Source organism: Xiphias gladius, chromosome 22, assembly GCF_016859285.1.
Source record: "Xiphias gladius isolate SHS-SW01 ecotype Sanya breed wild chromosome 22, ASM1685928v1, whole genome shotgun sequence".
In the NCBI taxonomy this organism is placed as follows: Eukaryota; Metazoa; Chordata; class Actinopteri; order Istiophoriformes; family Xiphiidae; genus Xiphias; species Xiphias gladius.
Genome location: NC_053421.1, coordinates 17,831,249 through 17,855,980, shown reverse-complemented (window position 1 = coordinate 17,855,980; position 24,732 = coordinate 17,831,249). Strand labels below are relative to the sequence as shown.

General features: G+C 42.0%; 2 protein-coding genes across 2 annotated transcripts; one reads left to right on the top strand and one right to left on the bottom strand.

Moving 5' to 3' along the window:
* Positions 1-204: 204 nt before the first annotated feature.
* LOC120784789 (circadian-associated transcriptional repressor-like) lies at positions 205-6,293 on the bottom strand. Its single transcript, XM_040118878.1, has 6 exons — positions 6,100-6,293; positions 3,967-4,319; positions 3,727-3,802; positions 3,302-3,380; positions 2,744-2,927; positions 205-2,623 (listed from the first exon to the last, which is right to left on the bottom strand). The coding sequence occupies exons 2-6, from the start codon at positions 4,315-4,317 to the stop codon at positions 2,003-2,005; spliced, it is 1,311 nt and encodes a 436-aa protein (XP_039974812.1). The 5' UTR covers positions 4,318-4,319; positions 6,100-6,293; the 3' UTR covers positions 205-2,002.
* A 5,977-nt stretch (positions 6,294-12,270) lies between these two features.
* ca14 (carbonic anhydrase XIV) lies at positions 12,271-24,732 on the top strand. The gene is made up of 13 exons (XM_040118814.1): positions 12,271-12,355; positions 12,735-12,758; positions 16,487-16,666; positions 16,937-17,082; positions 18,613-18,708; positions 18,842-18,908; positions 19,444-19,601; positions 19,780-19,906; positions 20,790-20,813; positions 20,988-21,072; positions 21,273-21,314; positions 22,676-22,729; positions 24,575-24,732. The coding sequence occupies exons 1-13, from the start codon at positions 12,286-12,288 to the stop codon at positions 24,681-24,683; spliced, it is 1,182 nt and encodes a 393-aa protein (XP_039974748.1). The 5' UTR covers positions 12,271-12,285; the 3' UTR covers positions 24,684-24,732.

The window sequence follows — 24,732 nt, the reverse complement described above, 5'->3', positions numbered from 1 at the left end:
ATACATGGATACCCCCCCTCTCTAGTTATGGACATAGTGTACGAACCACTCATACCAATTTGAAAATAATTCAGTCTAAATATTTATAGTTCTTTTCAATTATAGGTAAATCCAATCACATCAATAAATCCCCTCCTTCATTTACAAGAATATTTTGAGCAGATTTCCACACAAAAAAAAAAAAAAAAAAAAAAAAGAGGGAGAGAGCCTCCTATCAAACATCTACATTAGAACTGGAGTTTGAATAACAATAGCAGCAGTAGAGGGTTACATTTATATTTTCTGTTTTTTCAAGTTTTCAAGAGCACCAGGTAGAAGTGCAGTTCAGTCTGTTCCTCTGTTGATCAGAACCAGAAGTAAAGCCCCAATGGAAGGCTACACTTTAATATTACATGACAAATAGTAGCCACTGCTGTTGGTGTGTGTAAAAGCTGAAGATATAGGCAGTTTGGATTAACTGTAGATATCAGGATACTGGAGCTGGACACCGGTCGATAAGCTGCAGATAGTTGATAATACCGTTGGTTTTGATGCTGTGTGTAGCTTTGGAAGCAAGATGAAAATGACTACATGTAGGCTTTCATGATTGAAGTTGTACTGGTTTTGTGAAATACAAACAAACTATCAAAACGCAGTATGAGTGCACTAAAAGCACCAAATGCTTTTTCTGAACACATCCTATTTTGGTAAAAAGGCACAGTAGTCCAATATTCCAATCATAAGAATCCACTTCCTTCCGTTTTTTTCCCTCATGATAGCAATAAAAACCACAAAACAAACTGTCAACAGCATCTTCCCAGTTGCCTCAAAAAAACTGTAGGCCAAACTATGCAAGCACACAGGAGGCGATACTCAGCTGCCCAATAAATAAATATAAACAATAAATAAAAGCAGTGTCAGATCAACACCTGAATAAATTAACTGTGGGACTCCAGAGTCTTATGTCCTTGAGTGGTCCTTGTTTTTCCTCAGGCTGGTCTTTTAAAAGTCTTCCTTGGATTTTCATGACACTGATTACTGGTTAGTTTGCAGTCGGGGGGCCGGGCAGAAACGTCGGACCCACAGCAGGACAAGAAAAGTTATGCGACCTCTGATCGCTGTGATGTCACTCCTCTCGATTGCTTTGCCGCCGATCTTCCAGCCAAGAGCCCAAACAGTTCATGGATTACATTCGTGAGTTGATGACATTTTTTTCCCCCCACAGTCTCCAATGATTAACACACCACACGTCCAGTATAATGCTGTGTTCTGTACACCGTATTTCTAACATCACTTGCTACAAGATTTTCAAATGACGTCGATGTCCTTTTTCCTCTGCAAGCCAGATGCCTCAATCCTATCTACAACTGAATGTAAAGTCAAAGTGTCTCCTGCCCCAAGACTAGAATCAAATGCAGCTCACCCAGTGTTACTCACTCTGGATTGAATTCTAACTGGAGTTACCTAATCAAATTAAACCTTGGAAGCTTTTATTCTGAACACTGACACCAGCTTTTCTATTTTCTGCTTGAGTGTATCCCTCAAGTTGGATTTCTGCTGAAACAGTCATCTCTGAATACAGTATATTGATTGTTTTCATGCTGAGGAGGAATTAGCATTTGCTTACTGAAATCTTCAAAATCTCTCCTATTGGTCATTAACTCAGTAACCTGCATATAGCCTTAAAGCTTTAGGTGTTCCTTCCTATCCCCATCAACCACAACCACCTTTCTGCACGTTTATACTATTATGGAATTGCGATTATTAACTAGATTTGATTTATTGATATACATTACATCCTGTTGTTTGAAATAACTGCTGTAGTTGCGGTCTTGATGAGGGGTTGCGTGCCATCTATCATTTGTCTTCAACATCTCAGCACCTACATTACTTTCCACCCCTTTGTATCTTTAATGTATCTATAATGACAGGCCTTCAGCCTCTCCCCTCCTTCCTCTCACAACAGCTTTTAGCTCGGTGGTGTAACAAACCGAGGCTGCCAGCTCTTGGCCTGTTCAATGCATCAGGTCTCTAAGGGGGTGGGGCACACCCTTGGCAAAAGCTCAAGAGTGACATGAGGAGATTGGCTTTGACCCTGACAGGGCGTGATGGGCTCAGGCTCACTCTCGCTCTGTTGTCCAGCACTAGGCTGGCTTTGGCACCGGATTGGCTTCTTCAGATTTTTTGGGTGCTTGTAGGGTGTGGTAGAAGAGACAGAGCTGTCTTGCGTAGCAGGGCTGCCCCTCTTGCTGGGTGCGAGGATGGCAGTGATAGGCTGGGTTTCATTGTTATCCTCCGCTGTTGTGGCCTCATGTGAGGGGCAGGCCGTTCGTGGGGACAGGATGGGGGCAACATGAACCCACGTAAGGCTCGGCTCAGAGCTTTGACCTGCTTTGTACTTTGATAGCTTGCCTACCTCGTCGTTGTCACCGTCCTTTCCCTTTGTGTCCTCATTTAGCTGGCTGTTACTGGCCACATCTGGTGAATTTTGATTTGTGTCAGATGCCAGTGGAGGAGGAGGAGGGCCGTCCCTTTCATCTTGATCTTGCTTCATCGTCTTCTCTTCTGCTCCGGTACGAGGGCACTTGAGAAGCAACGGGGAAGGTGTGGGAGTGTCCGTACCTGTCCAGCTGAGTCTGCGCTTCTGGAAAATGAGCAGGAGAGTCATTTTCAAGTGAATATAGAATTGGTGGTGGCGGTGGTGGGGTTTGTTTCTGTGCGCACAAGTAGGCTCTTGCACACACAGAAATAGGCGTGTTCTTACCTTGACGGGGATATGTAACTGATCCCTGTGCTTGTGTGGCGGGGTGGAGCTCGCGGTGTCATGGAGGGAGCGGGCAGGGGATGTGGCGATGCTGGACGCTGCAGAGACAGGCTGAGTGGGGATCTGAGGAAACCAAAGCTTTAGCATCATCTCCACCTGGAGCAGAGTGTTCAGGTACTTCTCCCTAGAAAAGGGAGACAAAAATGTAAAGTGAGGAACAGATGGCAATCCAATTGTGTTACTGCATAAGAAAACATCTGGATGGTTTATGGTCCTGTATATAGATCTAGATAAAATGTCCTCTGAGATTTGGTGTTTTTCTGCACTGCCAGTGATTGCTGTAATTCCACCCATCCCAAGGACTGTTCAATGGAAAACCTGGAACAGGAGATGAGGCTTGAAATGTAAGACTACTACACCGGTCCCTTCTTGTTATACAAATTAATAATCTAAAATCCAACTAAGATGTTGTGGCTAATTATACAGTTGCGAGATGAAAATGAGTAACCGAGAAAAGACTGAGGGGTGGAAGGATGGACATTGTGGATGACTTCTCACCCGCTGTTGGGTCTCTGTAAAACCCCCACGATCCTCTGGATTCGATCCATGGCAACGCTCTGCTGGAAAGTACTCAGACCTGTCAATTAAAAACATATTGCTTCAGTCCGCCATTTACACTCTGAAACTCCATAGTCACACAAAATGCATGCACATGAAGACATTCGCAATCTCTATCTCTCTCACACCACTTTCACGTGTGAATTCAGTAAACTGAGCTGATGAGTCAGCCACAAGACTGTCGCTTCACACACGCTGCAGTTTGAACTACATCAATAGGCTGCGTCAATACAGACTGCTGCACAGAGGAAAAGACTCCACTGCAATGGATGGAGGCCACTCAGATCATATAAACCCGTGTTCACGGTTCTACACGCCAGTCTGCACACATGCTCGTCTGGAGGCAGTGACATAAGGATGCTTACCGCGGTCAAATCGGCCCTTCTTCAGTCCATTCAGCAGCTCCAGCAGGGGCCTGACAAAACCCTGTAGCTCAGCACACTGCCAGAGGTAGAAGGAGAGAAGATAGATTACTACTGAGTTTGGGTTAGGGCTTGCTGTTTGAGTCAGTCTGGTGGGCTTTTCTCTGCACACACACATTGCTCTGTCATCCCTCTTCTCACCACTCTCTTTTTCTGCGCCCTCCACCCGGACCACTCCCTTACCTTTTGAGCAAACAGCAGATCTCCCTCTGATTTTGGGATCTGGCTTGTGGGATCTGGCTCATCCAAGCTGATGTGAACTGCCTTGCCACCAGTCTCCAACCTGTATGACTCCTCCTCTTCCTCTTTATCGGTGAAGCCGTCGCACGTCCAGTGGGATCCGGGACTTTCTGATCCCCCGTCTCCATTGGCGGTAGCCCCGCCCGCCCCACCAATAATGACGGAGGAAGAGCTGTCTGTCAGGAAGACGTCTGTGTCGTCTTCCGCCTGCTCCGAGTCGCTGAACAAGAGGCTGTCACTGGAGCTCAGGGAATCGAAAGAGGGCTGAGAGGAAGTGCTGCCCTGGGACTGCATCGCTGTTGGGGCGGCAGCAGCAGAGGGTTAGGGTTATTATGATGGTCAATTTGGCTTTGAAAGAAACGATAAATAGCTTGACTGAAAACTCAAAACAAGCACGTTTTTAATTGTTAGAGGCAGGGCACATGGAGACAGGCAAGAAGTGAAAGGCACAGAAACAAAATAATTACAAAAGAACTGCTTTCCATTTGGCAAAACTCATTTTTTTTTACCTATATCGCTCCCAAAAATAATAACCCCAATTACTCAAAATGGTGGGTATAGCAATGCCCTAGTTTAACATGGTGCAGAGTGGGACTGGGGCTAGGCAGTAGGCACACAATGGTAGTGCACGTCTGGCCCCCATTGAGGAGACTGGAGACTGGAGAGGAGAGTAAAATGTGAGGGGGATGGGAGATTGTAGAGGACTGAAATCAGAATAAGCAGTCTCTCTCTCTCTCACTCACTCACTCCCACTGCCTCCAGTACTCTCTCTTGCCCCTCCTCTCTGTCTCGGGCTTTTTCTCCATCCCCCCTCGGATTCACACACACACACAAACCCCTCTCTTTCCTCTCCGGCTGCATTTCTGTATGCCTCTCATCTCTCTCTGCTCTGCCTTCAGCTCATCCTGTTCGTTATGCACACGCACACATACAAGCCCGGTGCTCCTCTTCCTTTCCTCTTTCACAGAGCAGCCCTCCTCCTCCTCCTCTTACTCACATTTTACATTCTGTATCTGTGGCCATGTGCCTTTCTCTCATCTCTCTTTTCCTTTTTTTTCTCTCTCTGTGCAATCTTTGAGTGCCCGTTGCTCTCTGATCCCACCAACACAGAGGGGGGAAATTAGAGGGGTCACAGAAATACAGTCAGCTGCTACACACACCAACACAGATTTTATCAATATGACAAATATAGTCTAGATACACTCACAGACAAAGACGAGTGGTGTAGATTTTGTGCCCACACAGATGCAAAAACACCAATCCACACTTTGTCTCTATTTAAGGAAGAGAGACAGATTTCACCAATCCTGTTCTGCTTTTATAACAGACAAAATGCCTTGCCATTCACATTTTATCTGTGTCTGATGGCTGGCTTCCCTTCAGGCTGGTTGTTTCCACTTAAAACCAAATGTCATGTTGTTTACATGCATTTGCATGAGTCAACAACAAACAGTGGAAGAAGACAATAATTAAATTTGGTCCTTATTCCTAATTTTTTTCAACGCCCTTTCTGATTTGGTCCATAGCCCATGGTAGCTGGGATTGGGGATGAGGATGGGATAGAGGTGGGGTGGGATGGTGCATATGACGGTACAGCCTACACAGGTAGGCATGGACCATGAGGCTGCGTCTCAGGTGCTGGATGCCTGTCCGCGTCTACGCACCACGATGCCCACAACAGGAACTAACACTCTCCACAATGTCACACAAAAGGTTCTGTACATTTGGAACCAAGCTAAGATTACTTCAAATGTAAGGAAATAAATTCGGGTGACATGCCATCAGAGCAAATATGAAATATAAGCTGAAATACGATTTATCGTTGTTTTGTTCTGGCGATACAAAAGTCCTGGCCACCGCACACTATTAAATGATAATAGTTAATTAATAATAATAATTAAAAAAAACAGTTGGCACCTAGCTACATTAGGAACAAATAGCTTTGGGCTGTATTAATAGGCTAAATTGTACCGGGAGAACACACAGGATATAGCGGGACAGGAAATTCCTTTAGGCTGCCCTGCCAACTTCGGGAAACGTTTGCCACAAAACAAAACAAAAAAAAAAAATACTCACCCTCAGTAATGTGAGATAAAAACAGCAGCTGCCAGCAACAAGCGTTAACGGCTCTATCCCCTACTTTGACACGACAGATCCGTTAGTATACGGTCCGTAGATGGAGCAGCATTGGGGGCGCCCAGCCTCAGCTCTCTCGCTCCACCCGGCCGTTCATCGGTTTGTCTTTGCTAGCTCTTTCTCTCGGCACTTTACGAGCGTCAACATGTGCGCGGATCCACGTGCCCACGTTTTGCGCGCATTCTATTGGCTGCCGGCCCGGCGGCGGCGCGCGCCATTGGCCGGCCCGTCCAGCCAGTGAATGCTTTACTAGGCGCTGATTGGTCGACGGCCCGGACAGTCACGGTCCTGCCCACTCATGTGTAGTCAGTGTGTATGGTGTCGGGCAGGGCCGCGCTACTACCGCGAGCGGGTGTAAACACATGCACGCACCACGGCGTCGGGCGGTACGGGAGACGCACTATAGGTCCTGTGCATCAGATGTACACGGTACCGCTGACCCGGCCCCCTCACACTATCACCCGAAACAATAATAAAAAAAAATAAAAAAAAACACGCGCACGGAGTGGACGTGCCGGAAAATAAGAAACCTTACGCAACCCAGCTCCGATCACACTGATTGGGTTTAATTGAAAAGATGCATGCGGAACTAACGAGCACCAGAAAAACATACAGAAGATGGCTTTACCTCCTAACTTGTCAGGATGATGGACCTCTAATCAGAGGAGAAGAAGCCTATAGTTCAGAGGGAGGAATAAATACGGATATTTGTCTGGATTGTTAGAGTGTAAAATCATGAAAAAAAAAAAAATGCTAGTATACACTTCCATGGCTCCCTGCTCCCTTCTTCAGCTTTTCCATTAAGATTTTTCAAGAAGAAAGTCCGTCATCAATAGGCCTATGCTGTACACTCGACGATTCTATAGGAGCAAATACCTATAGGGTGTGAGATTAGGTGTGAGATAACACTGGCAGGAACAGAAATATCACATTTTAATGACTGGGGTTATAAGACATTGTCAGGAATAGGCCAACCTTTTATTCCAACATAACCCCTCAACCTCATCTGAGATATTGTTCTTCTATATTTACCATTGTTATAGCTTTGTATATTTCTAGCAGTTCTGCCTCAGAAGATGTGAATTTTCTGCATTTTCTTCAGTTGTCTGGTAAATTTAAGTGACAAACAGGCCTCTGCAGCTCAAATATTTAGTGTCACAAACATCCCTAAACATATAAATATATATCTAAAAAAAAAAAGTGTTGTCATTGTTCAAGTTGCACAACTGGAAAACAAGGCTCAAAATATGAGTTACAAGGGGAATAAATTGATATCTAATTTTATTTAATTAAAAAAATGGTATTTTTTAATGTTGTGTCATGGTGTCTCTATAGTTAAATTAACATCAGTAGTATATGAAATGAGATAGAGACTTAACCATAATGCAGCAACTCAGTTTCCATGTGCATGATTCATGGCAACGAGCCTCAAGCCTCCCCCTCTTCTTTAGGTTACTACAGAGTGAACTCATTGACCCCCCACTTGAAACATGCAGTGCGGTATACCAGCATATATAGAAAACACACACACACACACACACACATCATCTGTCCCGTACTCATTAGATGTATTGTGTTTTCTCTCCTCATGAGACTTGATTGCAGGTCAGTTATTATGTTGGCCTTTACTAGTATTTTTAGATGTGAAATACCAAGTTAAAGCATGAGGAGTGGTAGATGCCTCTGAGCACCTTTCATGTTGCAGTCAGGGATGGAGGGGCGTGCCCTTCCCCCACTATACATACAACATACACACGAACCCAATGACCCCTCTCCTCAGCACACACATACACACACACACACACACACAAAACAAGTTATGACCTTGTTTGGTTTACAATACCTGTCTTTTAGCATTGTAACTATGTGCAATCACTTAGTAACCTCAACATCAGGTGAGCAAAACCACCCCCTCTTGTTGTCCAAACACTATAATGTTTAACCTTTAGTAATAGTAAACCAGGGGAAAGGTTCCTGTTTGTGTATACGTAATGGGAGACCAGGTCAACAGAAAAAGCCTCCCATCCCCAACAGCATTCCTCTGCAGCACATGAACCCAATGAACCTCCTTTGAGTTCATGAGTGCTGAAGACCACCCCCATCATTTCCATCTCTCCCTTCCCCCTGAGTCCCATCCCCCACCTGCTCAATGTGTTTTTTCTCTCCCTCCACTTCTCATTACTGTCCCTTGTATTAACAGGCTTGAGAATTCAATAGAAACGACCATGTTAAGCCTAAACCAATGGATGGTGCTTCCGTCGATGAAGTGGGTCAAAGTTCAGTGCGTCAAATTGGTCCCTAATATGGGAAATAGAGCCTGCCTCAGTTGGGTTCCTCAAGGCAGAAATGGAGTTATACACATCTGGGATCAAAATTACTCATGTTTCCTAAGAAATGACAATTCGTTGTAGATGTTATGTAGATCTACTGCTGAGGCGTGTGTCCTCAAATTCCATGTCGCCCCGTGTAGCGGATGATCCTGTGGTTTATGTCAGGATAAGGCTGAAAGAGCTCAACGGCGGTTTGTTCAGTCATCTTGAATACCATATTTTTAATCTCCCTACAATGACTTTGCCTTTAGGTCTTGCTCTATGTGAAAGCATGCAGGCATTCAGGTAGTGAAAGCATGCAGGAGTTTCTGTTTGGCCAAATGCACGAGCAGGTGTGTTGAGAGCCAGACACCACAACAGAAATCTTATCTGCCTGGGGGAAAGACAGAGGCCTATAGAGAGACTAAACCGTGTACTGCCTCCTCACTCTGGTTGCGGAGGTCGAGCAACATATCACGTTTCACCTGGAAACGGGGGCAGCTGGGAAACAATGCACTGCACCTGTCTGCCAGCCTGTTTGCCTGTCTGTCTGTCTTCACCCTCCCCTACATCGGAGGAATTTAAGTTAGTAGGAACAAGATGACATTACGTGTGTGGTTGCAAATGCCCCAGTGCCCGTGAAGGTACAGTTCATACTTCTGAGCCCGACAAGCAGGAACGGTGCTACTAAATTATTATTGTTGTCGTTTTTCAAATTTCAAGCATCAATGATTTGGTTTGAAGCCGCCTAGCACAAAGTGATCACTTGGCTCGGCGTAATGATGGACCACTTTCGCTCTTTCAGTCATACAGATGGATTCTGCGTTGGCATTGGCGGAACAGCACATTCACGACGGTCCCTTATCAGATAGCGTGAATTGAAGTGAGCTCTAACGTCAATAGCCGTCGGACGATATTCGTGTTAACATGTCACCGGACAATAAATCACGACAGGCGAGTTGTAAAAACAAACACATCAACGTGCAGTGTTCCAAACCGGTCAAACCGCATCCGGTCTGCCGAGGTTGCGGCATCTCCCCCAGCTCACATTCGCGGAGGGGGGACGTGTTCAACAGTATAAACACAGGGATGCTCGCATACGCGATCGGAGACACGCTCCGCTGGTAGATTTGTGAATGAAATCAACTGACCCCCCTCCCCCCAGTGCGAGGTCGTAGCCAATGGCGCATTAAAATACTCTAGCCCCGCCCCGAGAGGGGCCCGGCGACCAATGGAGCGCCGGCCAGGGCTGCCGCTGTTGCATAATGTGGCCGACGCGCTTCACGTTTGCGCGGACCGGCACACAGCGTAAAGAGATGGGGCGGAGAGACAAGGCGGAGGAGGTGGTGCGCTAGTAAAGACAGCGAGGCAGCAGCGCCAGAGATGTGAGATCAGGGTAGAAATATTCATCGCCGCTGAAACAAATTACTCTTAGTGGCATTTACAGACCAGTTAGTACCAGAGAGCGTACCGAGTTTAACATTAATTTGAGGTTTTCCTCAGTGATGTGGTAAAAAAAAAAAGTATTATGGTTACAGTAATGTCGCCGATTGTCTGTCCATCTATCTGTCCATCTATCTCTCTCTTACTCATTTAAGTTATTTAAAGCCAAGAAAGATTTGCAGTAGACTGTGCAGTAGGTGATGTAACCTTTGCAATTTAATTTTAATGTTTAAGTTCTTCCTCGACTCCACAATGTGATGTAATCTAGATCAAAAGACACTTGGCTGGGTCGCCGCTGATTTTAAAGGGAAATCCACCCTGAAAACACAATTTAGACTAATATTCCAGTGATTCAGGATTTTTTTAAAGTGAAAATTTCAATTTATACAGTTAATCCGAGCATCAAGGCTTTAATTGCAGTTTTTCCATTTACGATTAAAACATTGAAGGACTCACAAGCGCATACTTTTTTGGTTTTAGATGGTACATCAAGTTATTTTTTTCTCCTTCTATCATGCAGCTATCCCCCATCCAAATTACCACCGTTATTCCATTATTCATCGTCTATGGAGGTGTAACATTGTAATCTGTACAATGTTACATGAATTAGAGACACGGCCTAAATTCTGTTTTAGGGTGGATTTTCCTGTTAAGGGATCAGTCCAAAATATGTCACGTGGAGAGGGCTCCCCCTTGTGTTCAAAACGGAACAAGTCAATACAGTTTGTGAACAGTTCTGTTCAGTTTGTGTGACCCTATTCATGGCGACATAGTGTAAATTCTATTCAGTCTTTGTTCGGACTATAAAAAACACACATGTATATAAAAAAGAATCATTTTCCTGCACAGAATGATGCATGAGAAACCTGGTTATTTATGCATCACTCTAACACTATCCAGGTTTTGATACTTGATTTATTATTTTAGTCACATTCTCTGGTTTCAGCTTCTTAAATGTCACCTTGTTTAATAAAACAAAGGGAATCTTTCAGTTTTTTGCTATATTTTAACAAAAAAACTAATGAAATTGATCATGAAAATAACTGGTAATTGCATTCCTGAATAAGTTGGGTATTATTCTTATAATGTATGCATTGTATGTAGTGCCACATATAGCATTCATACCTCATATACATGTTTTTCACATGAAATACAGTACACTTCAAAATATAAATTATATATGTATGCGGTACTATCAAATGCAAAACACATAGTATAAGTACTATCTTGCATATAAATTTTCTGTGGGACCTGAAAATAAAGATAATATATCTAAATGGAGAGACTATCCTACATATTACACAAATATATGTAGGGGGTGCTTATTTTTCAGACAAGTGCTGTACAGTTTTACTTCTTCAGGCCTCTATAAATATTTAAATTCAAGTTATTGGCAACCTGTATAGGAACAATAGGAATCGATACAATGAAATTCTTTTGCCAAGGCACTCATAATTAAAAACAAAGAATACAAAATTAAAATATACAATACACAATATGAAAAAAATATTTGTTGTACAGTATATAAAAGATGTCTCTCAGATATAGTGTAGACCATATACAATAAACATTTATATGAAAGATGGTATAGGCTGAAGTGCTGCAGTATATCAGTTTTGCAGTATACAGTATGAGTGGCAAATCTAACAATCTGTGGAAGGGAAATCATTCTCTTGAATTGCTCACAAATCAGAGACATGCAACATGTGACCAGGGGTCCAAAGTAAATATTGCCTTGTATTCAGCAATATATACTGTACCCGTGAGCGGGACACATCCTCATCCTCTCTTCTTCTCATTCCCAGTATTCAATGAACCACAAAATGAGGATAAATTAGATCAGATGAAGTTTACTGTCAAACTGCAGTAGCCTCCAGTGGGATTTCTCAATGACTTTGTCCCCTTTAGAAAAGTTTAGCAAGTCAGTCACCTCTTCTCAGGTTCACCCGCTTCCTTTTCTCCTCTGTCATGATCTGTGCATTTTTGCATCATATAGCCCCTTTCTCTCTTTTTCTCTTTTCTTCACCCCATCCCTAGTTTTTGCATTCTGTTGTCCAGGCATTAACCTCCTTTTCTCAGCCCTTAGTAACTAACACTGAATCCATTCTCACTCACTGGTCTGTTTGTTGTCTTTCCTCTCCCTGATTTCTTCTCTCTCTTTTCTTTTTTATACCTCCTTTCTCTTCATCGGTCTCTTCCTCTGGAGCCCTGTATGCCAGAGTGGATTCAGCATGTAACATCCACACTCTGGCTGCTAAACAGAGCTCTGGCAGGTGGGATCAGTGACTCCCAGCCCCCCCCTTCTCTCTCTCACTTGTTCCTCATCTCTCTGTCCGCTTTTATTCATTTCTGTGTATGGGCAAGGAGGACTAACATGGACTCTTTGGGTCTTTTTATCCTTCTAGTGCTTCTGTGTTTCCAGTGGACAGCTGCCCCTGCTGCTGGTAAGGTCTTAATTAACATAATAATCAGCATCATGTGAGATTTTTTTTTTTTTTTCTGCTTTGATATTGGTGAGCTAGATTGTTCTGGAGTTTCAGTATGAGGTGTAGTAGTGGAGCAGTAGTAAAATCCAGAAAAAACTGTCGGATTTCAGAAGCATTTGAGGACGACTGTACTTTTGGTAGGAATTAACAACTTGATTAGAATTGTACTGGAGTGGTTTTAGAAGCAGCAATGCTAGTATAAAAAGTTCAAACTGATGCTTTTAAAATGGCTAATGTTAGAGAAAAATCAAATTTAGAACCACTGTGAAGCTGAGGAATGAAAACTGGCTAAAAGGAGAGTTTTAGGAGTTGTTCTCTTTTTTCGCTTCTTTTTCAGAGGAAATTACATGGACCTACACTGGTAAGTTCAAGTTCAAGTTTATTTCCAGAGCAATCCCCCAAGCAAAAGCAATGTAAAGTGTTGTTAAGAGTGATAAAAAAAAGTGGAAAATAAGATACAAGATTATCTAGATATGTTGTATGTATGTCGGATATAATGCATATTCTGACCAGGAGCAAAATCCTAAAGTCAGTTCTGTAATAAATCACTGGTCACGATATGAGCAGCTGCTAAAGCAGTTTAATGTCTAATACAGGACGACTTGCATGAAAGAGTAGACAAGTTTTCCTGAAAATAAGCACAACTGTCTGACTGAAGGAAACTACTCGTACGCTGACTTCGCGGCACATTAAACCTGCATCTCTAAAACATTAGAACTATGACAAAAGCTTGTGTAACTTGGGTAGGATTTGTGCTTTTTCCACCCTCATATCTCCAACCCCTTCTCCCTCTGTTTTCCTCTCCTTCCCTCTCTCTCGTCTGTATTAGTTACAGTTCAACAAGCTGGCATGAGCACAGTAGTCACACAGAGATGATGAAGGGGTGGAGGGAGATAGAGAGGAAGAAAGCAAGAAAAAGGCTTAGAGAGAGGCTGGCCGGGGGGAGGCAGGTGCACAAGGATGAAGCAGGCCAGAGAGGAGGCTTTTGGACAGAGAGAGGGAGATGGGACGGAATGAAGCAAAAGCATACCAAACCGTGCCCTGTATTGTTGCAGCGCACAAAAACCAATGTGTTTATTGTTCTGTGGATGCACACTGGCTGCCTTTGCCATTGACAATGACATTGTGGGAATGAATGGGGCACACAGACTGCCACTCTCTGCGTGTATTCAGGAGGCCAACGCCAATGTGCAGTACATACAGAATGCACAGCAAACTGTAGGGGCTGTGTCTGGAGCAAACTGGTATCTATACAGTCTATTTAGGCATTATTATAATAGATACTGAGGCAAGTGTTCTGTGCAGAACATGCAGTGTAATCTCAGAGTAGTAGCTTGCATGTTGAGTGATATGTGTCTTGAATTTAGATGCATCTTAATTTATATTTTTAGGTTTTTTTTTTGTCAAGAAGTTTCAAGGTATAAGTGATTGCGATTCGTCCTCAGGTCCATACAGCGCTTGAACGAGCGAGGCCGTGTGGGAGGCATGCTGTGTGACACAGCATTGCATGATGTGGCCGTTGCTGAGCTGTTAGCTGGAGTGGAAAGTCACTTTTGTCCTGCACAAGATTTTGTCACACGAAAGAGCAGAAGTACACGGTTTCAGAGGTGCTTCTTTCCACGAGAGACGGAGAGTTACATAAAGTAATTTAGGGGAAATCAGTCTCACGTTCCATCAGTGTCCTCATCATGCTCTGAGTGAGTGAATCTGCATATGTGTGTTTGTGGCTTTGTTCCTGACTGTATTCAGGACGGGGATAGCATGCTAGGAGAGGTAGAACGGGCGCACCGGGTCAGAATTTTCGGCCTCCGGTTACCATGGAGACCTCCATGGCAACCGATCGCAGGGCCGAGGGACTCACTTTTGAAGTTGAGCTGTGGTGCGGGGCTTTGCTGTGTGTGTTTGTGTGTGTGTGTGTGTGTGTGTGATGGGGGGGGCAGAGAATAGATTGAAAGTACAAGGTGGGGGTTGCAAACGTGGTATGTATTTACATCACTAATGCAGATTTCCCTCCTCACATTGTCTGTGTGTTTGCCAGTGAAAGATGATGAAGGGGAAGACTGGGCCTACTGTACTTACTTTATTCATGTAGATGAAGTTATTGATACGAATGGGTTGAGAAAACTGTGTTACAACCAAACCACGATCCATGGCTTACGAACGTGGTACAGTACTTGGGGTACATTCAGTTTGACCTTTTTCTTTAACTTTTTTACATAAACATACATGCTTGTTATTAACAGCTTCAACATTTGCAGAAGTGGCCACTGCAAATACATGATCAGATACTTGTTTTGCACACTACTGACACATTTTTTTTGCGTAAGATGTGTCAGTGGTGGGCCTGTTTTCTAAAGCATTCCTCTCTTTGCAAACTGAAATTCCGATTCTTTGACTCACATGTCACTCTCTTTTTCATTCACACTCTTTTTTTTAAACTTCCTTTTATCATGCAATTGGGGAGACCATTCTTTTTTTTTACTCTGTGTACCCAGGCCTCAATCACTTTATCCTCTCCCACTTATTTTCCTACTTTTAATTTACTTCTTATTTTTTATTGTTTCAGTTGCTGTATGAGAATGAATTAGGCTCAAATAAATTTCTAATGTCTGAGAATTTGAAATGTAGAGCACGTTTAATTAATTCATGTGAAAATACACTGTCAGCTCTTGTCAACTGTAAGCTTATGCTGGGTACTAGCTTTCTGAAAGTACCATTACAACTAAAATTTTTATCGTTTATTATTATTATTATAATGCTTTGAATTATTTTCAAAAGCTGTATTTGTCATTCAGGAATCAAAGATGTCATTTTCCATTTTTTTCCTGTGATTTCCTGGTGATTTTTAAGATATTTGAAAACTATATAGAACTGCCATTGAAAAAAATTCTGTTTTAACGCATCAGTATTCAGCTGTAAATCTTAAAATCTGTGGTGCAGTAATTCCATCTGTTTGCAATGTAGCTCTGGGAATTAACTTTCAACAAAACTAGTGTAAATATGTTAAAAAAGCAAATCTTTTCACTGGCATGAAGAAAGGGACGTTCCGTTCAAAAATAATCGTCGAAGAAAATTTATTCACATAAAAAAAGATTCTTATTATCTCATCTCAATGTCAGGCTTTTTCAGAGTAGAAAAAACATTTCATTCCTCAATGCTAGATTAAATGATTTTTTTAGTGAGTGACCTCCATTGGTCTTGGATGTGTTCTAATGGCTAAACAGCATTTTAGTTTACTGTTATCCTCAACACCTTTCAGATTAAAGTGCCTGAATCAGCTGCTTTAGTCAGCATTTTACTGAAAACGAATCATATCTGTGTGAGTTTCTTTGAGTCATGTTTGAAGTACATGTCACCTGCATTTAAGTTTGATTCGGATTTTTAGGCAGTTAGCTGATCCAGAGCAGCATTTCCTTGAGTACAACAACAGTTCAGCTGTGGTTAAAACATATTCGCATCTAGCTAGTATATGTAGTCATCAATACTCATACTCTCCCATTTGTGCTCCTATGGAGACCAGTCTTGATGGACAAAATACAAATATATAAATCGATTCTGAATCACATTATAAAGACAGCACCTTCTGACTGACCCAAGGATGCTTGGCAGTAAAGATGTCGCTGATTTTAATTACTGGCCAGTGGAATTTCTATTTAGTGAAAAATCTACCAATGCTGTGAAGTAATTCAACGTTTTTAAGTTGCCACTTCAGGGATAGTGATTCCATTTTTTTATCCTTTAAAAACATGTGAGTGGCTCAAGCATAAATAAAAGGTCTAATGTTAAGACGCTTGTATGTAAGAAGGGTTATGAATTTGTATTATGACCTTTGTTAAATCCCATAACCTGTTACTTTAAATAAAGGTACATTGAGCGTGTTTTTGTGTATAGATTTTTTTTTTGTTACATTTTTTTATGTCGGTAAAATTCACCACCATGATGCTGGGAACCTAAAGAGAACATCGAGGAACAATTGCCCTGCATAATTAGCGACTGATCAACGGAGGGGCTTTTCACTGGATGACTTGGAGTCAGTGGGCTGTGTGATTGGGTGACATCATCTTTTTTCTGTCTTTTCTCCCGTCAAAGGCTTGGTGGGTCAGTCTGAGTGGTCCGAGTATTTCCCTGACTGTGGTGGTACATCTCAATCCCCCATTGATGTGGTAACCACCCAGACTAAGTATGACCCAAGTTTGATTCCTCTGACCCCGCTGGGCTATAGTCAACACGGCAACAAGCCCTTCACTCTGTATAATAACGGACACACAGGTAACTATAGCAGCTGATTTCCAGCTCCCAACATGATGCTCTCCCAGGTATCCGGGCAGCTTTACAGCTGACCTGTTTATACTGCACCATCCTCAAACATAATCTGGCAGTAAACTTTTTACTGCCCATTAATAAGTTAAGGAGATTAGTTCAAATTTAAAAAAAAAACTTACATATATATATATATATATATATATATCAATATGCCTTCCTGGCATTTCTTAGAGGTTAGAAAGAAGAGGTCACCGGTTTCATTCTTCTCTTTATCAGCTGTGATCGAGCTGCCCGAGTGGATGGGACTGGGCGGGCTGCCCTGGCTCTTTACAGCTGTACAAATGCACCTCCACTGGGGCAGTGGCGGCCCGAGCCATAGGGGCAGTGAACACACCATCAATGGACTGAGTGCAGATGCGGAGGTATGTTTAAATACAGCCAACTGGAAACGGTAAAATCCACAGCCAATCCGAGTCATGATCAGGAGTACAGTCAAGGTCGAAGAGTGTCGTAACAGTGGTTTTCTGAGAATGTCAAGATTTTATACAAAAGAATACAGTGAAAATGTGCCTCTTGTCATTATAACAATTACATTATTTAAATGGAAGAAAAGAGAGATTTATCACAATGTCCAAGGCAAAATAAAAACTCAGTTCAAGAAGCTTCGACTCTATATAAATAAATACTCACTAGCGCACCAAATGCTTATTAATCCACGGCTGAATATAGTCCTCAACAAATGCACTATTTGCTCCAGTCTGAGTAAAAGTAGCTGAAAAGTACAGTGCCCAGCTGCTTTAGGGAGTGATTTTAAAAAACTGAAACAGCAATAATTATACAATAAACAAAATAAAACGGCAACTATAATAATCAATTGATCGTTTCGGTTATTTTTCATTGTTCATTCTCTAGTTCCAGCTTCTCAAATGTGATGATTTCCTGTTTTTCTTTGTCATATGTGACAGTAAACTGAACGTCTTGAGGTTTTAGACTGACAAGAGAAGCAAATTGAAGACATTGTAGGTACTGAGTATTGGTGCTGAGAAATTAATCATCAGATTATTAGCTATAGCTGTAGTGACCCCTCTTTGTGTGATTCAGTAGGAACAAATGGACACTCCAAAGACAAGATAGTAGCCAAGTATTGAGAGGTGAACTGACACGTTTGGCTTTTGTCTTTACACCTTGGGGTTACGGTGTGACTTAAGGAAGTTTAAATCCCTTTCTTTCTTTCTTGCTGTACTTTCTCTCTCTTTTCTTCTGTGACTGCATCCCTCTTTTCACCTCATACTTTCTGTCTCTCGCTCACACACACATCTTTTACAGCTGAGTCAGCTTGGATCCCTGTTCTGGTTTACTGTGGCATAAAGGATGGTCTTTAGAGTGGGCTTACAGAGGGGTGCAGAGACAGAAGAGCAACAGACAAGAAAGTTTTGGGAGAGAGCGTTGTTGAGTTTTAAAAAAAACCAAACAAAAACCCAAAGAGGAATAAATAAAACTTGTAGGTGACTGAATAACCTTTTAAGGAATGGGACAAGACGGGGAAAGCGCATAGTAAAGAGGGGAAGGTTCGCTGTCTCAGCACCTCAGTTCCTGTCCATGTGTCACTGGTCAGATATGCCAATATGCCAGTTTCGTCAGGGATGGGTGGTTGGAGGGAAAGAGAGAAAATACAACCAAAAAAATACAGTGAGTGATCTTATTACATAATGAGACAATTAAGTGCTTTCTCATTCCCGTCAGTCTTCCCTCGTCGCTTTTTATTTTTTTGGGTCATTCTCTCAGAGGGAAAACGAGTTAGCACGCAACCTTTCCTCTTTCGGTCTTTCCCTCTCTTTTTCGTTTTTTAACCCTCATCTGTCAGGAGGATAACCCAGGACGAGTCTCTCTTTCTCTCTTTTGTCTCCTTTTCATCAGAGTGACTAAACTTACTATGCTCCTCCTCTCTCCAGATTCACGTGGTTCACTACAACTCTGAACTCTACCCCAACATGTCGGCAGCGATGACACAGAGAGACGGCCTGGCTGTTCTAGGGATTCTCATTGTGGTAATAAAACACTACAAAACAACAACAAAAATGGAAAAATTATGAAAGAATAAGAAGAGTGATTATTTCACACCTCAGATAGATTATTTTGAGAAATGTATTATAACTTCAAGGCTGAGTTTTGGTTTTCCAGACAGGTGAAGAGATGAACCCGGCATTTAACAACATCCTCAACTACCTGAGCCGCATCAGACATGCAGGTAACACCAGGAAACAAATGTATAAAAGATTATCATTTTGTTTTGCATACAGTCTTTACATTTCCTTCATAATCCAGTGATTAATGAAAGTTTTTTTCTTGTAAATTACCAATATTTTAAGAGGTTAGTGAATGGCTTTGATAGTTTTCTCTCACTACTTTGTAATTTGCAGTTTCCTTTTCAATCAATTCCCTTCTGGATTGATTCAATTAAATGTCAATGGATTCTCCACGGTCCCCAGTCACAGGTTATTGAACAGATATGATGACGAATTATGTATCAGGAAATACAAGAACTATGTGACTGAAAAAATATTTTGTTCCAAAGCAAAAAAAGGAAACATAAAAAGAAACATGTTTAAGATATCAATGAAACAGTGGCTGAAAGATAAAAACAACACAGTTATCAGTTGTTATTCTCCTGCATGCTGCTACAACCAACTCTTTCTTAAATATTTTTGATGATATTTGGCTCTAGAAGCAGTATATGTAAGACCTTGCATACTCATCTTTCTCCTCCTTTCTTCCACTGTCAGACCAGAAAGTGCCCATCCCAGCCTTTGACGTCCAGTCCCTGCTCCCTAAGGATCTGGGACGCTACTATCGCTACAACGGCTCACTAACAACGCCGCCCTGCTATCAGAGTGTGATCTGGACGTTGTTCCACGAAAGGGTTCAGATCTCAAAGGCACAGGTGAGGCACAGCTCACCTGAAGTGTACGGAAGTAGATCCTACTTGCCTCAACTCAACGATCACCTTTCATTTGGGCACCGATAACATCTTGATTCATTGTGGATCTTTTGCAGCCAAGGGCTGTGACTGCTCTGTGACTGCTCTCCCTATCTCTCTCCCCTTCATCTCTCCACTCCAGCTGCAGAAGATGGAAACGATTCTCTATTCCAGTAAAGCTGAAGATCCCGACAGGATGCTGTTGCAGAACAACTACCGTGCAACACAGCCACTCAACCACAGGGTCATCTTCGCCTCCTTCTCTGCAGGTTAAACAGACAGAGCATGCACGAGGAGACATTCACGGTTTGAAAAAATGGCACCCACTCTTCCACGTTGGCAGCTAGCAACAAAGATAAGCCCTTTCTGCACTAGTAGTCAGACATTTGCTTATAAATTGCTTAAATGTGAATTTAGTGTAATTTATAATTTGTATATTCTTAGAGTGTATCCTTTCATATCGCACAAATGTAGAGGTGCAAAAGGTCACAGCCAGTCTGCTTTGAACTCCAGTGTTTTACCCTAACAGGACTAATACACTGGTGGATTGTGCTGCCAGCCTGCTGCTCATAACACAAACCACAAAAACAAGACAGAGGGTGGGCCATGTAGACCAAAGCTAGCAATTAACACAATCCATGCAGAAAGTGAAAAGCGGAATGTGGAGAAAAATGTGGGAATATGAAGGATTACCGGTGACTTTGTCCTACTGAGCCTTAGTAAGGCAGAAATAGGCAGACTCTGAGAGAGAGTCAGAAATAGAAGGAAGGGGTGGAAAAGCAAAGGGGTTGCGATGTTTGTTCGCAAGCTGATTAGAGAAAAGGATTTTCGAAAACTGAACACTGACTCCATTGTTATTACACGAGTCTATCCGAGAAAAGGGGCGAGGAGAAAGAGACAGAGAAGTGAACGAGGGAGACAGAGTGGTAGACAAAGATAAAGGAGAAAGAATTTGTGTAAAGTGCTCATTGTAGTGAGTGACTGAACTGGAAGGCCTGTGATATCAGTACCGTTGTCAAAGGCAGCAAGACCGATAGGAGATGAGATAAACCTGAGATAAACCCAGAAATCACTATGTTATAAACTGTGTGACAGAAAGACAACATCTACTGTGATTTTCTAATGATTTATTCTATCCTTTATCCGTTGTAGAATCAGGGAAGGAGCTCTCTTCTGGTAAGACTACATGGGATTTTCCTGCATGTTTTTGCTAAAAACAAAGTATCTATATCACTGATGTTACTGATTATCACGCCACTTCTTAAAATCATGTAACTGCTCTGGTTTATTGCTGTGTTTTGAGAGGTTTCCTTTTAATCTCTCATGCCTCTTTGTGTTTTTCTTCTGCAGGTGAAGTCACAGCCATAGTGATAGGCGTGATGTGTGGCTGTGTAGGTCTGGCAGTAATCATTCGCTTCATCGTGAAGACAATACGGTAAGGAACTCTGCTGCATTGCTCAGTCGTTCCAGTGGCCTGTTTGCCAGTCGGTTTTCCCCCTCCCAGTGGCAGCAGCAGACACTGGCCAGCAGTCTGCTGTTGTTCTGGTTTAACTGGGCATTCTGCAGACACTGTGGGAGATGTCGCTGTGGAAAAATCCAGTCTCTTCTCATCCTCTATCTCCTATCTCTTGACAGATTTTTTACAGTCCTCCACCATGAAACAGTCGTGGTAAACAGGTGGCATACTTGAGCTCAGTACTGACAAAGACGCTCAGCTAGCACTGACTGTGCTGTTCGTGACCCATTTTTGTGCTTGACAGATATCCTTAAGCGCAGATCTTGGATCAATGCTGTGATAAACAAATCATGTCCAGAGGCAAATTGGGAATACAGTAATATTGGCAATGCTTATGGGCATTTTTTAATCCACGATGTAATGCTATAGTATTTTACCATGAATTATGGCAAGAACTCAGGATGCCAATGGTCATCTGTGTGCCCTGCAGGTACATTTGAGACATTTGCTGAAAACCTGATAGAAATTAGAGTCCAACTGATCTATTGTATGGCCAATATATTGGTATTATGTACGTCAACCAATAATTAATAATGAGAAATTCAAGTACATATTGATACTGTATGTTTGAGGTAATTTAGTAACAATTTCATCATAATACAGTTTGTCCACCAGAGAGCACTTTTTTGTATTTAATTTTTGTAGAATGTCCAGTTGAGTTTGTCACAATTCTTTAATAACCAAATATAAGTCATTTTTTATCAGAAATGGTGGTTAACACTTTATTTTAAGTCCCAATATTTAGCATATATTTAGCGGTATTGGCCTTGAGACAGCATTTGTTGGGCTCTCATGGAAATGTCAGTAAATGCATAATCCTGATGTAAGATTTCAGCATAAAGGTTAAAAACGACCCTAAGATCAGCGCTAAGGATAATCTGATCCTCTGACCTCTACTGCAATATCATGGCTGTTTCCCATTGTTCTGGTATTACTCTCTCTCATAATTTCCACTAATTAATGAAAGTATGCGGTGGGTTTCCCCTGTGTCTCGCCAGTAAGTGATTTAACCTTTCCACTGCTTAGATCAAGGGTTCCCAAAGTTCCCATATATGTGTTCATTCCAATTCAAGGTCTGAGTCTTGACTCCAAAGGACAAAAATATGATTTTCATTATTGGATATGTTGTTCTATAGGAATGAATGACCAAACCGATGATGGGGAGAATTAAACCTCTGATTACAACAAACCCTTTTGTAATCTTCTAGCATCGTTCAATCTTCAAATGTGATTACAGTGAAAGTATGACCTCCTTTGTTTTTCCTGGGGTCCCCCAGAAACCTCGTAAGGGGCCCCTGAAGGCTCCCTGACATCTCACTTTGGGAACCACTGGCTTTAATAATATCAATCAGCCGTGTGCAATTACTTTAAAATGTCACCTCCGATCCCTCTATCTAATGAGAGCGGAGGGGGGAGAGGGAATGAGGTTTTGAAATATTTGCACACTGTCAGTTTGAAATGTTAAATCTGAGATTTTCTTTCTGTTCTGATCACTTGATTCTGTCTTTTGATGTTGTGACAGCTCTACCTCTAGCTGGGACGTCCTGCCCAGTAACCGGCCAGCTCCCATGCCAAGGTCACCGTTCAAAATTATGACCTTTGAGCTCAAAACATTAACTTTGTCTTCTCAGAGTTAGATTCCTGAACATATTTCTCTGCTTTAACCGGCCATTCACAGTGTTTTATCCTCTTAGGTTAGACCCTAACACCTGTAGAGTATTAGTGTCTAAAAAACGTTCCAAAGGCTGAAGAAAATCTCTTTAGATATGTTTACATTATAGACTTATAGAGAAGCCTTACAGTGTTGCCCGTGCTTTTAAAATTGTTAAGAATTGTTTAACATCAGTCAATTCTGAAGTTCTAAGAGTCGACAGCTTCTATCCATCCATCCGTCCATCCATCCATCCATCCGACATACTGTCCTTCTGTCCTTAGCCTTTAACCCTGATGCTTTAGGAATTTTTTCTGCAATCTATTGATGCTGTACATCTACACTGTAACCCCCACTGTCCACTGGATGTGGATTTGACGCGTTCTCTCACAATAGTAGCTGCCACAATGGTCTGGCAAGACCTGAGAGTCTCACCAGTTGCCCTCTTTCCCTTCCCACTGTCTTCATTCACTGGGTCTGTTTCTTGCCAGAGCAGCTGCATCTCTAAAGCTGGAAATTTTATTTAATTTAATGCCCATATCAACTGCCAGTTGACTTAAAATGAAATAGTTAGAGATGCGTTTCCTCTCACGGAAATTGTCTTAACATGTATACAGCAAAATTAGTTTTTCTTTGTAAGTACATGGCGAGAGAGAGAAGAAGAAAGAAAAGAAAACAAGACTAAGAATCTACATCCATGCTAGCAGCTCTGTGATGCTTTGCTTTTGAGCTAAATGCTAAATAAATTCAGCATGCTGCTGTTAAGCAGCCAAAATGTTTACCATATTCACCATCTTAACTAAGCATGTTAGCATGCTAACAGTTAAACACCAACCACAAATCGTTTTTGCAGGTATTTAGTACAGATGATTGCACTACAGGAAAAGTTAAGGGATCACCAGAATTATTACAATTAAGACATGAATGTTTGTACCACACTTGACAGATAGCCATCCAATAGTTAGGGACAATAGAGATATTACCATAAAAAAAAAAAAAAAACTATACACAGTGGTGAACCACATGGTGACGCTATAGTAAAAGTGAGGGGATCACCAAAGTTGTTAGGATTCATCCTCTGGGAGCCATGAATGTCTATACAACATTTAATGGGTATCTGTACGATATTTGTTGAGATTATTTCAGTCTGGACAAAGTCGTGGACTGAACGAGCAACAGACCAACATTGCCACCCTAGTGCCAGGACACTAACAAGGCTAAAATAAGAGAGAGAGGGAAGTACAGATACAAGACGGCATGGGCTGGTATAGTTATTAAAATAAGTACAGCACAGTAAGCCACAAAGTATCTGTTACCACATATAAATTAGCTGCAAACATATCAATATGCCTGTAAAACATGTAAAAATACCAGTAAAAAACACACTATATATTTGAGATTTCGCTCCGCGATGGAGATGTGGCGTTCCAGTGGGCATCCTGGTTAACACGTCTCCCTCTCTTAGCTTATTCTAACCTGACTCATTGTATTAATTTATCCACTTAATGCCATGTTACCACTAATTTATTTCAGTTCTAATTGATCTAAAAAACTTTTTTCTGTGCTTTCAGTTGTCTTATACTGGACCCCTAGTTGACATTTTATAGTTTACTGGAACCCTAAAGTATGGCAGAACTCTGCTCTTTACAAAGAGGGACCTCTGCTGGATACTATAACAAACTACACCAACACTAAGAAGTCGATCGTGTGGCCAGTTTTGCAGTATATGGGATGAATCAGTAGGAATGACTCTTCCATTTGATGTTTCAGGATGAAGGAGCCAGAGAAAGCAAAAGAGAAAAAACAAGACATGGCTCTAAACTCGACCTCTGATGCTGAAAAGAAAGAAATGCCACCATCTCTTCAGACTGAGCCCTAGCTGACACCATAGTCCACCTCAGTCCCCAAACACTCTCCTTTTCCTTCTT

Coding starts and splice junctions, on each gene's coding strand:
- LOC120784789 (XM_040118878.1), bottom strand. CDS start 4,317: ATGCAGTCCCAGGGCAGCACTTCCTCTCAGCCCTCTTTCGATTCCCTG. Junction 3,381..3,726: donor GAAGGGCCGATTTGACCGCG/GTAAGCATCCTT, acceptor TTTAATTGACAG/GTCTGAGTACTTTCCAGCAG. Junction 2,624..2,743: donor AGTTACATATCCCCGTCAAG/GTAAGAACACGC, acceptor CTCATTTTCCAG/AAGCGCAGACTCAGCTGGAC.
- ca14 (XM_040118814.1), top strand. CDS start 12,286: ATGGACTCTTTGGGTCTTTTTATCCTTCTAGTGCTTCTGTGTTTCCAG. Junction 12,759..16,486: donor AATTACATGGACCTACACTG/GTAAGTTCAAGT, acceptor CTCCCGTCAAAG/GCTTGGTGGGTCAGTCTGAG. Junction 18,709..18,841: donor TTCTAGGGATTCTCATTGTG/GTAATAAAACAC, acceptor TTGGTTTTCCAG/ACAGGTGAAGAGATGAACCC.